This window comes from Euprymna scolopes, chromosome 4 (assembly GCF_053919585.1).
Source record: "Euprymna scolopes isolate OS-2025 chromosome 4, ASM5391958v1, whole genome shotgun sequence".
In the NCBI taxonomy this organism is placed as follows: Eukaryota; Metazoa; Mollusca; class Cephalopoda; order Sepiida; family Sepiolidae; genus Euprymna; species Euprymna scolopes.
This window is the reverse complement of record NC_136485.1, coordinates 59,464,190-59,478,249: the sequence shown is the minus strand read 5'-3', so window position 1 is coordinate 59,478,249 and position 14,060 is coordinate 59,464,190. Positions and strand designations below refer to the sequence as shown.

General features: G+C 31.6%; 1 protein-coding gene across 2 annotated transcripts in view; it reads left to right on the top strand.

The window, feature by feature from the left end:
• The window catches only part of LOC145267615 (alpha-galactosidase MYORG-like), a 122,196-nt gene that overhangs the window by 91,418 nt on the left and 16,718 nt on the right, over positions 1-14,060 (top strand). Inside the window, exons 3-5 of one of the 2 annotated variants that reach the window (XM_080123317.1) lie at positions 5,007-5,081; positions 7,830-7,897; positions 11,908-12,319. In XM_080123317.1, the coding sequence (XP_079979443.1) occupies positions 7,887-7,897; positions 11,908-12,319 (423 nt within the window). In that variant the 5' untranslated portion in view covers positions 5,007-5,081; positions 7,830-7,886. The remainder of the gene's footprint in view (positions 1-5,006; positions 5,082-7,829; positions 7,898-11,907; positions 12,320-14,060) is intronic. The other variant, XM_080123316.1, reaches the window with a different exon arrangement.

Sequence of the window (14,060 nt, the reverse complement as noted above, 5' to 3'; positions counted from 1 at the left end):
TTTACAACTGAAGTTTATGGGGGTTACCATAATGTAACTTTTGTTGGGTAGTTCACCATTTTGACGGGTCCCCCTCTTGGGGAGTCATCGAAATTAATAAGAAGACAGGAGTGTCGAAACGGTCTAGAAACAGACTTGGGGATAATAATAACAAAGAAACTAGGCATTTCAAAAACGAAGCTGTTTTTATATACATTTCAGCATCCAAGGTTACAGTAAGCCTGTAAGTTGTATTAGGTCATAGAAAGTTCGAGATTTTTCATTTTGTGTAATTACCCTGGAACAATTCATCTCTCCGTCTTCGTTTCAGCCGTCTTCACCTCGAATATTTTAAATCTTCCCTTCTTTCCCTCCAGAACTGTCCTCCGTCCTGATTGGCTAAAACCTCTGGTCACATAGAGAGAAAAAAAAGGAAGGAAGGAAAAGGGAAGGATAGAGAGAAAGAGAAATGGCGAGAGTATACTGTAATGGTAGTAGTAGTTGTAGTTGTAGTAGTCTTGGCTTCACTACAAGTTTAACAAGTACTTTGTTCACTGTGCAACGTATCCTTGCAGAAAGATTCCCGAGTTCAACAGCATATATCTGAAGGAAATTGGAGGTTACCTCGACCGAAACGTTGTGTTTATAATACTCAAGTATTTTCAATGATTCAAATAATATGGATGTCACGTGTTAGTCAGCATTTGATGCACGCAGTTCTGCGATAATGCATGAACTTAAAGAGTATAGAAATTTAGTTGTGTTGTTTTAGTCTGACAAAGCATTTATGACAAAGGAGGGAGAGGGGGGGCTAATTCGAAATAATGGATGGTTAATGTCTAATACTTAAAAACTATATTTATGTCATTACAAGTAACTCACAAAGCTGCCACCAGGTGTCACTCTTTGTTCTACATTTTTTCTTTGTTTTTGTTTTTGATTTCTCTTTCTATTTTGTGATTTAAATGGTGACATTGCTCATGGGTCATTCGATATCAATTCAACCAAGCTGTGTCACTAAAATAAAAAAATAAGTTAAAATTTAGAAAATAATGCTAAAAACGGTATTTTCTAGATAAGGTTTAAATTAAGCATTAGAATTGAGGTTAGATGTTGTGTTTGTGTGATGAGATGGAAGTTCATAATGAGACGCATCAAGAAAGAAAGGCCTTTCTTTTGACTTGTGAGCTAACTGTATTCGGACATTTTTAGAAGCTGCGTCTTGGTCATTTAAAAAACAAGTAAAGAGAAGTTTAATCATTGCTCTAAAAACTCAAACTGATAAAGAACATGAAGCACTGAAATGTTGTTTGTTTTTTCTTTTGTTACGTTATTGTAATTACAAGGAGAGAGTGAAGGACACCAAAACTTTGGCTGTTACATCACCACTGCGACTACCTTTACAACTAGAAGTCAGTATCCAATGATCTGTCTTCTATGTATCAATGAAAGATGTGAACAGCTATTTTTGTTAACAAAGAGACGAGGGACAATCTCTGGGGATCAAAGAAAACCCCAACATTATGGAGGAAGAAAGGAAAGTTATTTACAGTAATGTTAGTAATGCAAGTGCTTGCTGTAAAAAGGTTTTACAAAAAAGGAACAAGACACTGAGTCAAACACCTTCCATTATTACTATGACTGCCTTTACAACTAGACATCGCCACCCATTGGACCAACAACTACTCACAAGTCAACAAGACAACCAGTTGTTTAATATTAACAAGATTATGGGTCATCAGGTGAAATCATCCATTTCTGAATTTTTGAGATGAGGATTATATATATATATATATATATATATATATATATATATATATATATATATATATATAAATATATATATATATATATAAATATATATATATATATAAATATATATATATATATATATATATAAATATATATATATATATATATAAATATATATATATATATATAAATATATATATATATATATATAAATATATATATATAAATATATATAAATATATATATATAAATATATATATATAAATATATATATATAAATATATATATATAAATATATATATATAAATATATATATATAAATATATATATATATATATAAATATATATATATATAAATATATATATATAAATATATATATAAATAAATATATATATAAATAAATATATATATATAAATATATATATAAATAAATATGTAAATAATATATATATATATATATATATATATATATATAAATATATATATATAAATATATATATAAATAAATATATATATAAATAAATATATATATATAAATATATATATAAATAAATATGTAAATAATATATATATATATATATATATATATATATATATATATATATATATATATATATATAGGAAGTTATACAATATATATGGCGATTAAGCTACACTGACTATTCCACGTTTCATCCACTCTAGGACTCTTCAGGCTTATGCACATAAGCCTGAAGAGTCCTAGAGTGGATAAAACGCAGAATATTCAGTGTAGCTTAATCGCTATTTATATTTTATAATTTACTAACTAGCTCTACCTATGTATTGAGCACTTTTGAAATAAATACTTAAAGTTTACGCATAAGTTTATACTTTCGTATATTTATTTTATGTGAGTAAATGAAGTAGTTATATAAATATATATATAAATATATTCATATATAAATATATATATATATATGTATATATATACATAAATATAAATATATATATAAATATATATATATACATAAATATATACATAAATATAATATATATATAAATATATATATACATAAATATATATATATATATAAACATATATATATATATATTAATGTTTTTTTTACTTATTACTTGTATATAGTATCCATTGTTCATAATAACTTATATATTCGACTTGAAAATGACCATGTTATAGTCAGCTGGGAAGTAGCCCTGTGGTATTATGTTTCACAGACGGATGACTCAAAAAGAAACTTTTTATATTATCTACTTTTTATAACATAATTATAATATAATTCCAAATAATTTTAAGTTTATTTGAAAGAGGAACTGAAAAATTTTGACCACAGCAAAGCAGTGTTAACTGATAATTTGTACGGCTGATGAAATGTTGTCCTTTTCTTTCACTTGTGAATTCAAAACATTAGACTGTTTGGAAGATAATAACCAATTTCAGAAACCAGCTCTTACTTTTTTAAGATCAAGAGTTTCGTCTTTCTAATTTTGTTCATGGTCAAGTGTGCATGGCCATTCTCTAACTTCATCGTCAAAGCTCACTGTAACACAACAGAATTTCTAAAATCACTTTTTTTATGACCTCTCTTCCTCTCTCAGCTTTATCGATATTGGCAGCTGTTTAAAAAGCATGGTCGTGGATATGACCTTAAACTATATCCGATGGCGAGGTCCCAACTTGCAGGCTTTGAGGAGTGTGGAACCACCCTTTAATTGCTATTGCTCCCAGGTCCACCCTGACCTGGAGTGGTAGTACCTGTTAGGGTCCCAACTATGGGTTAAATAGAAACCAACTTAAAAAAAAATACATATCTTCTATTAAAGAAATTTTGTTCAAAATAACTGGATTTGGCATTAAATAACCTGAAAAGGGTTGATATGCCGTAAAATAAAAACAACCAACCAAGTTAAAAAGCATTATGATTGAGTTTGAACTCGTGCAAGAAAAATATATGAATTTCTTTTTTTTTCTTTTTTTTTTTTTCAAAAGCTTCAATGTCTCAAAATTGCATTTTCGAATAAATTATAGAAAATTTATTAATGTGTATCCAGAAATTATTAGCTACAAGGACTATCAGCAATTCCCCCCCCCTCACCTCTCTATCTGTGCTTAAATCTAAACGCAAATTCCATGAACAAAGCTTCTTTTCCTAGAACTGTCCGCTGACCTGCTTTCCAGCTGATTGTAATATAGTAATCTTCAAGTTCAATATAAACAAATTTTTGCTTAGCAAACCACTTTAATAATTAAATTATACCCAATTTTCACTACTAACGATTACTAGACTGTTGTCCAAGTGATCTTCGTATGCTCATTGACCCTTATCCTCAAGTGGCTTTTGGACCTTGATAAATGGTGACTGCCTTGTAAAATAAAAACAAAATTATGAAGCTAGTAAAATGCTGTGTAAACACTGCGAAAATAGTAATTGAAATCAAGATTTTAGAAGTTAGTTGAAAAAGACTAAGTGGTTATAGCCTGCTAATGTACTTCCTAATTTCCGGCATAGCGGTAACGAGGCAAATCAGTTCCTTCACTTTTATTGTTCTTCAGTGTTTCTATCATCAAGCGATTTATTGAAATAAAATATAAGAAATGGAGATTATTGAAAAGTATACAATAAAAATTAACAAAATTATAAAAAGATAAAATAACAATTAGTCTTTATTTGAACTTTTAATAACAAAATTTAAAAAATAAAAGTTTTTATTTTATTTGAAATTTTATAAGAAATATATGTTTATGAAATTATAAAAATAAAAGTCTTTCTTTCTTAATTTGAAAATAAGTTTTTTTTTATTTGAATTTATATAATAAATATATGTTTATGCAAGTGCAAAAATACAATTATTGAAATTAAAATAACAAAATTTCAGACATCATAAAAACAACCGTATCCAATACATAATATTCCCAAAATATTTTTCAAAGATTTTAAAAAGTGTTTTCAATAATTCTTTTTTTAAAAAAAAAACAGTACGTAAAAAATGCTTTCAATAATTCTTTTAAAAAAATAAAACTAATTTCAATCATTTTAATCATAATTAGAATTTTCAATCATTATTAAATAAAAAAAAGAATGATCAGAAAAATGCAATAAAAAAGAGTAGATGCATAGGGGAGATATAGACGTGAGAAAAATGGAAAGGAACTGATTTGTCTTGTCACCATTTCCGGTAGCAGTACATCGGAATTTAGGAATTACTTTAACTGACTATAACCGACTTAGTTTCCATTTTTTCAATTTCATACTCAATATTTAATAATGATTTGTTGTTTTGTTCTTTGTTTCAGGAGCAAATGTCTTAGTGGTCCCTGATCGTTGGAAATATTTGAAAGTATGGAAATATTCAGAACTCTGCATACACAGTCAGTTAACGTCTTTATACACTTTTCTTTAATTTGTAAAAAAAAAAAAAAAAGAAATTAATCGTAGTATTTATCTTATATTAAACAATGTTTTTTTTTTGTTTTGTTTTTTTACCCAAAATCTATTATCTTATTGCTAGGCCTTGTGCCAAACTTTGAATTTAAATTAATGACTAGACAACCATTGTTGGAAATAACTCTCACTAATGTTAAACTTCCAAAAGTTAAAAATCTGGGAAGTTAGAGATTAAAGCAGTGGCATAGCAACTATTTTTGCTGTAATGAGCAAAGTTTCTTTCTAAGAGTCATCCATCTGTGAAACAATACCACAAGGTTACTTCCCAGCTGACTATAACATGGGCATTTTCAAGTCGAATGTTAACAAATTCTTGTTGAACTGTAGTCTTAGATAATTTAATTTCTCAACAGTCTCAATCGTGGTTACTAATCCTCACATTGTTGTTTCACTGTCCTCCGGACAAACACGTTAATTTTTAACCTCAAGTGGCCTATAGGCCTTGATAAGTGATGATTTGGTAGTAGATAAAAAGCAATTGACCAAATTCTGTTTTTTTTCTCTCCGTGTGTCATTTATTCTACTTACATCCACTTTTTTGTTAATCTAAAGAAGACACCTTTCCCCTTTTTGGTATTTAAGTATATACTTTATTCTTCCTGGCTATAGCCCCCCCCCCAACCCACTTTGATATTTCGTACCAACGGAGGCTAAGAATCCTATTTTTTTATTCCGCTTCAAAAAACATAGCTCAGAGGAAATAGCTATGATATTCTTTGTTAGTAGAACAATTATCCATTTCGTATTATTTGGATCCTTCACACAATTGTTCTCAACTTGAGTGTTATTTTCACAATGTTTCAGTCGATGTAACCTCCGACCTTCTTCAGGTGTATCTAAGCAATACAAATAATAGATCCATATCTCAAAAATCCAGATATTTGTATTGTGGATATCAAAGTTTGACTCTGACTCTCCACCTTTAGTTCAAGGTGAGGAGTCAATGTACTCCTTTGTAAAAAAGAACATCAACAAAATATAAGCAAAAGAGAAAATAATCACAGAGCATCTATGGATTCACTGCACAGGCTGTTTGCTTGTTGTGTTGGCCGAAAGTCGTCGTTCAATTCCAGTGCTAGTTGCAGTGTCACTTGCATAGTCTCAGTCAGTGCTGCAATTGAAGAATTTTTTCTCCAAGCAAAATCATAACTCGAGTTTAAAACAAATAACAAAGGGTTTTTTGGGGTTTTTTTGGTGAGCTGGGGTATAATGATACTGCTTTTCTTCTACCAAACAACAGATTTGCAAATCCATTAACTAAGAGACTAACTAACTATGAGATGCCCAGAAAATCAACTGGCTGACTGCCGAATCTCAGAAAACCAAACTCTGACCATGAGATGGTCAGATGGCCAATTGACCTCCCCTATCATTTGCTGGAATGGGTATAGATATCACCAGGACCGTCTCATAAACACCACTTGAGATAATGACCAGCCTTATCTATGAACAGACAAAAAACCTGATGATTAGGGGGCCTGTATCTTACCAGCCATTATTTTTGGCAAAACTTAAGTGAATTATAGCCACAGTAGGAAACCTTGTATCTGAAGGTACATTATTTTCTCAAGTGGAGAAATCAAATTCTGTGTAGTCAAACCCAAAATCAAAATCCTTTATCTGTAGTGATTTCTCTCTTCTTAGTCAAATATTTCTCACTTGAATCAAGTCTGTTATTTGCATCTGTGCAATCCACATAACATGTCACCTAGTGCATGTTTACAATAACAACAGATTTGTTTGCAATGGTAGCACAAGTAATCCTCATGAAAACAGGGCTGGTTTTGAAAATGAAACTTGCAAATTATTGCCAGTAAAAATCCTTCTTCAATACAAGGATTAAACTTTTTAAATGAGTCGCAACAAACAGTTCTCAAGTTGATAAAAGTCGTTTGCAGATGTTGTTGTTGAGTAAGTTCGATTTCTGCAAAAAACCTACAAAGTTTGTGCCTCAGTATTGCTAATAAATTAATTAAAAAGTTTTAAATTAATCATGGTGACATGTTTAAGTAATAACAATATGCATAAAATTAATTACAATTGTTTAAAATGCCTCTTATATAAACTAGCAAAAGCTTTTGCATCAGCCTGATAATAACTAGCTCCTCACTATATGTACGTAGACAATAGAAAAAAAGTATATTCCAATAACTATATCTTTTTTTTTCCATTACAATCAAAGTTCACAAATATTTATTGAATATTCTAGAACAATAATAATTTGTCAGAAAAAAAAAGACCAGAAACGCATCCATTTTACTTTTTGTTCTTTTTGAATGATCCCACTTTTCTGAAGTTAGGGTTTTTTTTTTTATTTTAATGGTTTTGGTATTTTTTTTGGTGAGTCATTGTTCTAGAAAATTCAAGATATATTTGTAAACCTTGATTGTAAGGATTTCGGAACCAGAAAGCGATCCTTATAATTCGAGCAAGGAAAGCATAAATAAGACACTATTGGTCTTGAGCTTCTTTAATCCATAGGCATAGGCCACAAAGATATAAACTCATCTACATGTATCTTCGTGCATAAATGAATTAATATTACAATTATTACTGAATCGTATTTCAACCATGACAATATCTCGCCTTCTTCAGGTTTATATTGTTAACGTTCTGTAAAGAAAGGTTTTATCACTGCTCTAAATATAATTTTTCTATTTTTGTTTTATTAGAATTTACTGTTAAATGAGAGTATGTAATTTTCACTGTCTCATCCAGGAATTGAACTCATGACCACCAGGTAACTAGACTATTTTATCTTCTGCTTTTATACACAATGCTTTAGTTCAAATCCAACAGATACTAGAAGATGTACGTAAACAATAGAAAAAAGATTATATTCCAGTGACTATATCTTTATGTTCCATTACAATCAAAGTTTACAAAACATTTATTGAATGTTCTAGAACAACAATAATTTGTCAGAAAAAAAAACCCAGAAAAGCATCCATTTTTCTTTTTGAATGATCCCAGTTTTTTTAAGCTTTGGGGATTTTTTTTAATAGTTTTTGGTATTTTTTTCTGGTGAATCATTGTTCTAGAAAATTCAAGATGTTTGTAAACCTTGATTGTCAAGATAGATAAAGAAACAGCCATAAAAAATGAAATTCTTTACTGGAAAAAATGATATAGTCGTTGAAATTTACTGTTTCTTTTCTATTCTCTTTCTCTCTCTCTCTCTCTCTCATATATATATATATATATATATATATATATATATATATATATATATATATACTAACAAAGATACCCATGCTTCATGTGGAACTTGGCAGTATGCTCAGGTACCCACTTTGCAGACACCCTTGCAGCAAGTAGATGTTGTAACAGCAACTATTGCTTAAGGTGTTTAAAATTTTTAACTACCGCCTGATGTGATTGAAATCCAACTATGAATTTTAAAGCAAACAGATTACATCAAAGTTGACACTTATATTGTTGCACATAAAAACTGGAACAATTAACAAAGAATCACAATGATTGCGGGAATGAGGATGGAGGATGTTGCTCTGATTCAAATTCACAAAGAAGTTGGCCGGCACCATGATGGCAGCCCCCGGGATGATGACGAACCCCAACTTGGTATGCACCATCCCTAGGTGGGACAGTTTATGATGAGCCACACTAAATATTACCTTAACCGTTGACCTTGAAAAATGGTGTGCACAATCCCTAGGTCAGAGACCATCATCATGTCAGGTTCGGTCATGATCAGTCCAGTGGTGTGGCCAGTAGGAGAGTATATATATATATATATATATATATATATATATATATAGGCTATGTCCTTGATTTTTAATCTTAACTTCAAAAAAAGTGTGCACCATCCTTAGGTGGGGACCATCATCATGCCAGGTTTGGTCATGGTCGGTCCATTGGTGTAGGCTGTAGAAGAGTTGTTCACAAAGACACACACACATGAACACTACTACCTTCTTCTTCTTCTTCTTCTTCTTCTTCTTATTATTATTATTATTATTATTATTATTATTATTATTATTTCATATATCCACAAAAAATGTTATATAGAGATTTCTAGCATGACATTTCCTTATGAAGATAAAATTCAGAAGATTCTGTGCAGCTCTATTGCCATATTTTAATAAGTTATATATATACATATATAATGTAAGAGGCTTAAGGAATAACTGGAAATCTGTTCTTTTAGAAAAAATACTTTTTCATAAAGACATTTTGTATTCCGATAAGGAATAAATAGAGAAAAGATATAAACATTTATATATTTTTTATATTAATATTTTTATGCACGTGTGTGTATATATATATATATATATATATATATATATATATATATGAGGTGCTTTCAATAAGTTTCCAGACTTCTTTCGTATGGGTGCCTTCATTGATAGTACACCTATGAAACTCTAATCCCCCTTTAAAGTAATCTCCTCCGGTTGCAATGCACTTGGTGTACCATTCCAACAACTTCTGGAAGGCCTAATGGAAGCCCTCTAGTGTGAGCGTATCCATGAGCCTTGTTACAGTCTCTTTCATCTCTTAAATTATCTCATAACGACAGCTTGCTTCTAAGGTTTTCCTTGGGTTTAGGAAATAATCAAAAGTCACAGGGAGGGTAATTACCTTGATGCCCATCTTGGTTGAATAGTCTGTGACAAGAATGAAGTTATGGACTGGTGCATTGCTCTGGTGGAAATGTCACTAACCTGATTTGAAGAGTGCTGGCCTCTTTCAATGGAATCTCTTCCTAAACTCCCTTAAAACCTCAACATAGTATTCCTTGCTGACTGTCTGTCGAATGAGAACCCAGTGCATGTATACCATGCCCGTGCTGTCAAAAATAAAAAATTGGCCAGTCATCTCATAAGATGTATAGCAATAACATTGAATTTTCAAGAGTCTACAACAATTTTAAATGCTTGTACAAAAACGTCTGGAAACTTTATCCACTTATCAAGTGTTTCCTTTTCAGATTAAATATGTTTTAACTCTTTTTAAAGTGTTTTTTAAAATGTTTTATTAACTGTTTGCTTATATATATATATATATATATATATATATATATATATATATATATATATATATTAATTATATTTATACCTACAGACACTAGTGTTTCATGCTTTTGCAATCAACAATGTAGAAAGTGATTTCTTTTGGTTGAGGGTTTCAAACTCAATTACAAAGTCACCTTTGATTCCATTTGCTAGGACGTTATCTCTGGGCCAGCATCAATTAACACAAGAATTTAGGGAAATTAAGCACCTATAAATGCCAACTATGAGCACAACAGTAAACCATCAAGAGTGTTCTAATAAGTGGAAATCGTTCGTAAACATTACATAATGCTAGTATGTTTTAGTATGTTTCTATACTACAATTAAGCTCTACTCATGCATTCAATACGTGAGTAGAGTTTAGTTGTAGTATAGAAATATACTTATGGCAAGTTAGCTAAACAGAAACGATTGTGTTTCACTCCTGAGGAAAATTATCAGGCTACTTGATAGATTTACATTTGTTGATCATTTTAATAGTTAAGCTTGTCTGAGCTCCAAACTATAGTCCCCACCCCCTGTTCTGATTTTCACAAAAAAACACTCGTCTATCTGAAACCACTATCAATAATTTCCCCCACTCTATATCTGTGCCTAAACTAAACATAGATTCCATGAACAAAGCTGCTTTATTCGAAGTGCACAATTGTGGAACTCTCTTCTGTTTTCCTGCTTTCCAATTGACTGCAATATGGTTGTCTTCAAGTCCAACCTGAACAAATATTTGATTAAGTAATCCAATTTACCAAATTTCTACTATTAACAATGACTACAACATGTTACCTTTGACCACTGTACACTCATTAACCCTTATTCTCGAGTGGCCTCCAGGCCTTGATAAGTGAGGACTCCTTTGTAAAAAAAAAAAAAGTACCTCTTCATATACTTCAATTAATACATTTTACTCCTTTTGTGAAATTATGTCACCTGATTCTTTTCTTGACTATCGACATTCAAACATTTTTCACACACTAATTTATGAGATTGCCAAGATAAATGATTTGATTATTCCACCGTTCTTGTTGGTATCTCACTGCCAATGCATCCTCTATCTGTATAAGAACCAGGTATGCCTTAAAATGGAGTACTATTGTCACATCTGGGCAAGAGCTGTTCGGCACATCCTATCCAGCCTTGATAGAGTTCAAAACTGGCTTCAAACTTAGTAGGCGATGCCTTTTTATCTTCCCTGCAACATCTTTCTCACGGAAGAGACATTGCGAGCCTATCACTGCTCTATCATTATTTTTATGGCAAGTGCTTGAGTAAACTCCAATCTGTGGTCCCTCCTTTTCAAACTTTCACAAAAAAAACACTCAACTAGCTACAACCACTATATAATATTTCCTCCACTCTTTATCTGTGCCTAATCTAAACGCAGATTCTATAAACAAAGGTTCTTTTTCCAGAACTGCCCACTTGTGGCACACTGTTTTGCTGGCCTGCTTCCCAGTTGAATACAACATGATAGCCTTCAAATCCAATGTAAACAAGTTCTTGTTTAAATAAATAATCAAATTATACCTAATTTACACCATTAACGATTACTACACTACCACCTTACATTCATTAACTCTTATCCTCGAATGGCCTTTGGGCCTTGATAAGTGGTGACTCCCAATTACATTCATTGACCCTTATCCTTGAGTGATCTTCCCAAGTAAAAAGAAAAATTAAATTTCATTTTTTTTTTAATATTTATTTTTATTTTCAGGAAGAAAGACGCTTCTCAGGAAGTCGATCATCTTCTTACCTCTGATGAATCTGATGTGATGATTGATATCAATGATGAAAAGGATGAGGAGAAAGAGAGCCCGGAAAAGTCAGCAACTGTTTCCACAATTGTGTTGCAAGATGACACGGTTGAGGAAGAGAAACAAAATGCCGACAACGATTCTGTCCATTTTCAAATCGGGGGTCTGGACGAAGACGACAACATTTCATACAAACAATCTGACACCAGCTCCACCACCCAAACTTACCCCAACAGCCCCAGCAGCCCTAACACATATAATGTTGATGCGCCCATGAATTTGCAGTATTCCACGGTCGATTCAGTAGACAGTGTCCGTTTTGCAAAACATGCAACAGTTTTTACAGTTCCACGACATTCCGTTAAAAAAAAGGTAAATTTCAAGGAATTTTTTTTTGATTTTTTGCAAATATTTTAATGAAAAAACATTTTAAGATTTATATTAATTTTGAAACTCACAGTGGAAATATTGGTCTAAAATGATAGAGAAATGTTGAACCGGATTTCACCAGCAAGATCTGTGCGATTAGAGTCAGGTAGTCAGTCTGAAAGATGAGCATTGAAGTCATTGAAAACAAAGATGGAGCTTGACGGATGAAGTTGCAATACATTGTCGATACTGCTGTAAGTATAACATCAACAACAGTCACTGTTTGAATGGGAATCGTACAAAAAAAAAACAAATAGGTAGTGGAGTGCAGCAAAGATGGAAGCCTCCATTCAGTCTTGAAAGACAATGAATACCCCCAGCCCCATAAAGGTAGATGCATGGGAAATTGTGAGGCAAGGGTTGTGCAGTCACCAACTTCACCTCTCCTGAATCGGCAAAGCTTGAGAAGTCCAGGACGACTGGAAACAATGCCAAGAGAAGTGGAGAGCACATACAGCACCTGGAATTCCCAAATGGTCACTCGTTTTAGTACTGACCAGGCTTAACGTTGCTTAACTTCGGTGATCTGGCGGGGACCGGCATGTCAATGTGATTATGCCATATATTAGATATTCAAAGGTAATTTTAGACAAAAGGGCACCCATGAGATTCAAGACTAGGCACACGTACAATGAGGAGATCTTTGCTAATAAAAAATACAAGACCATGCAAATATATGGAAGAGTTTAAGTCAGTGCTTTTCAACCTTTTTGCTGGAACGGCTCATGGAACATGCAATAGTTTAGTTGTCTTAAGCAAAAAAAACAGCATTTAAAAAATATAATGTAATGAAAATACTCTTATAATTTTTAGTGCAATTCTTTTTGTGTTGACTGCATAATTATGTTGCATATTAGGAGTTTCATTAAGAGAGAGAGTCTTAGAGAGTCTTATTAGAGAGAGAGAGATTTTTGTTGTAAGAGACTTAGAGAGATTCTTATATTTTATTATACTTATATATTAAATGTTCATTCTTAGATGTGTTGAAGAAGAAACTCTTGGAGTGAAGGGATATAGTGTTCAGACAGTTCGGACATGATGATGTTGAGACGTGTATGTAAAGACATATAACACAAATATATAATACAATTCCACTTTACCTTTCTGTAAGAATCATAAGACACAAGACGAGCTTTACAAAAAACACTTGATGGTTTATTTCGTCACACGGCCGTGTTTCCAGCACCAAGAATTCAAAGTCCCACATTTTTTTCTTAAAGATGACGTCTCGCTCCTAGACGCCTGACTGTCTCTCTCCGAGTTTCTTCACTGACTGACTAACTCTAAAGTTTTTTCTCTATTCCTAGAACTTTCTATTTTCCGTGGCGTCATACACATGTTAAAACGTGTGCCTTCTTTCACGTGTTATGGACATACGTGTCCAAAACTTTTCCTATTTCTACAAAAGGAATTTTAACCTATATTCAATATGTTAAAAACATCTTATAAGCTGCATTCTTTCAATTTAAAATTTCATAACAAACTTGAGAGTTCACATTCTTTCCTTGAAATATTTATCTATATTCTAAACAAATGTTTGTTTTACATTTTTAAATTCTCACACGTAATCTATTTCTAAACTAGATTATGAGGTTCGAATTTCGCCTATGCTATTTCATTTTCATTTTAAACTAAATTCTCCATTTTTATACTTACATGAAAAGGGGACAGCCCTTATCATGTA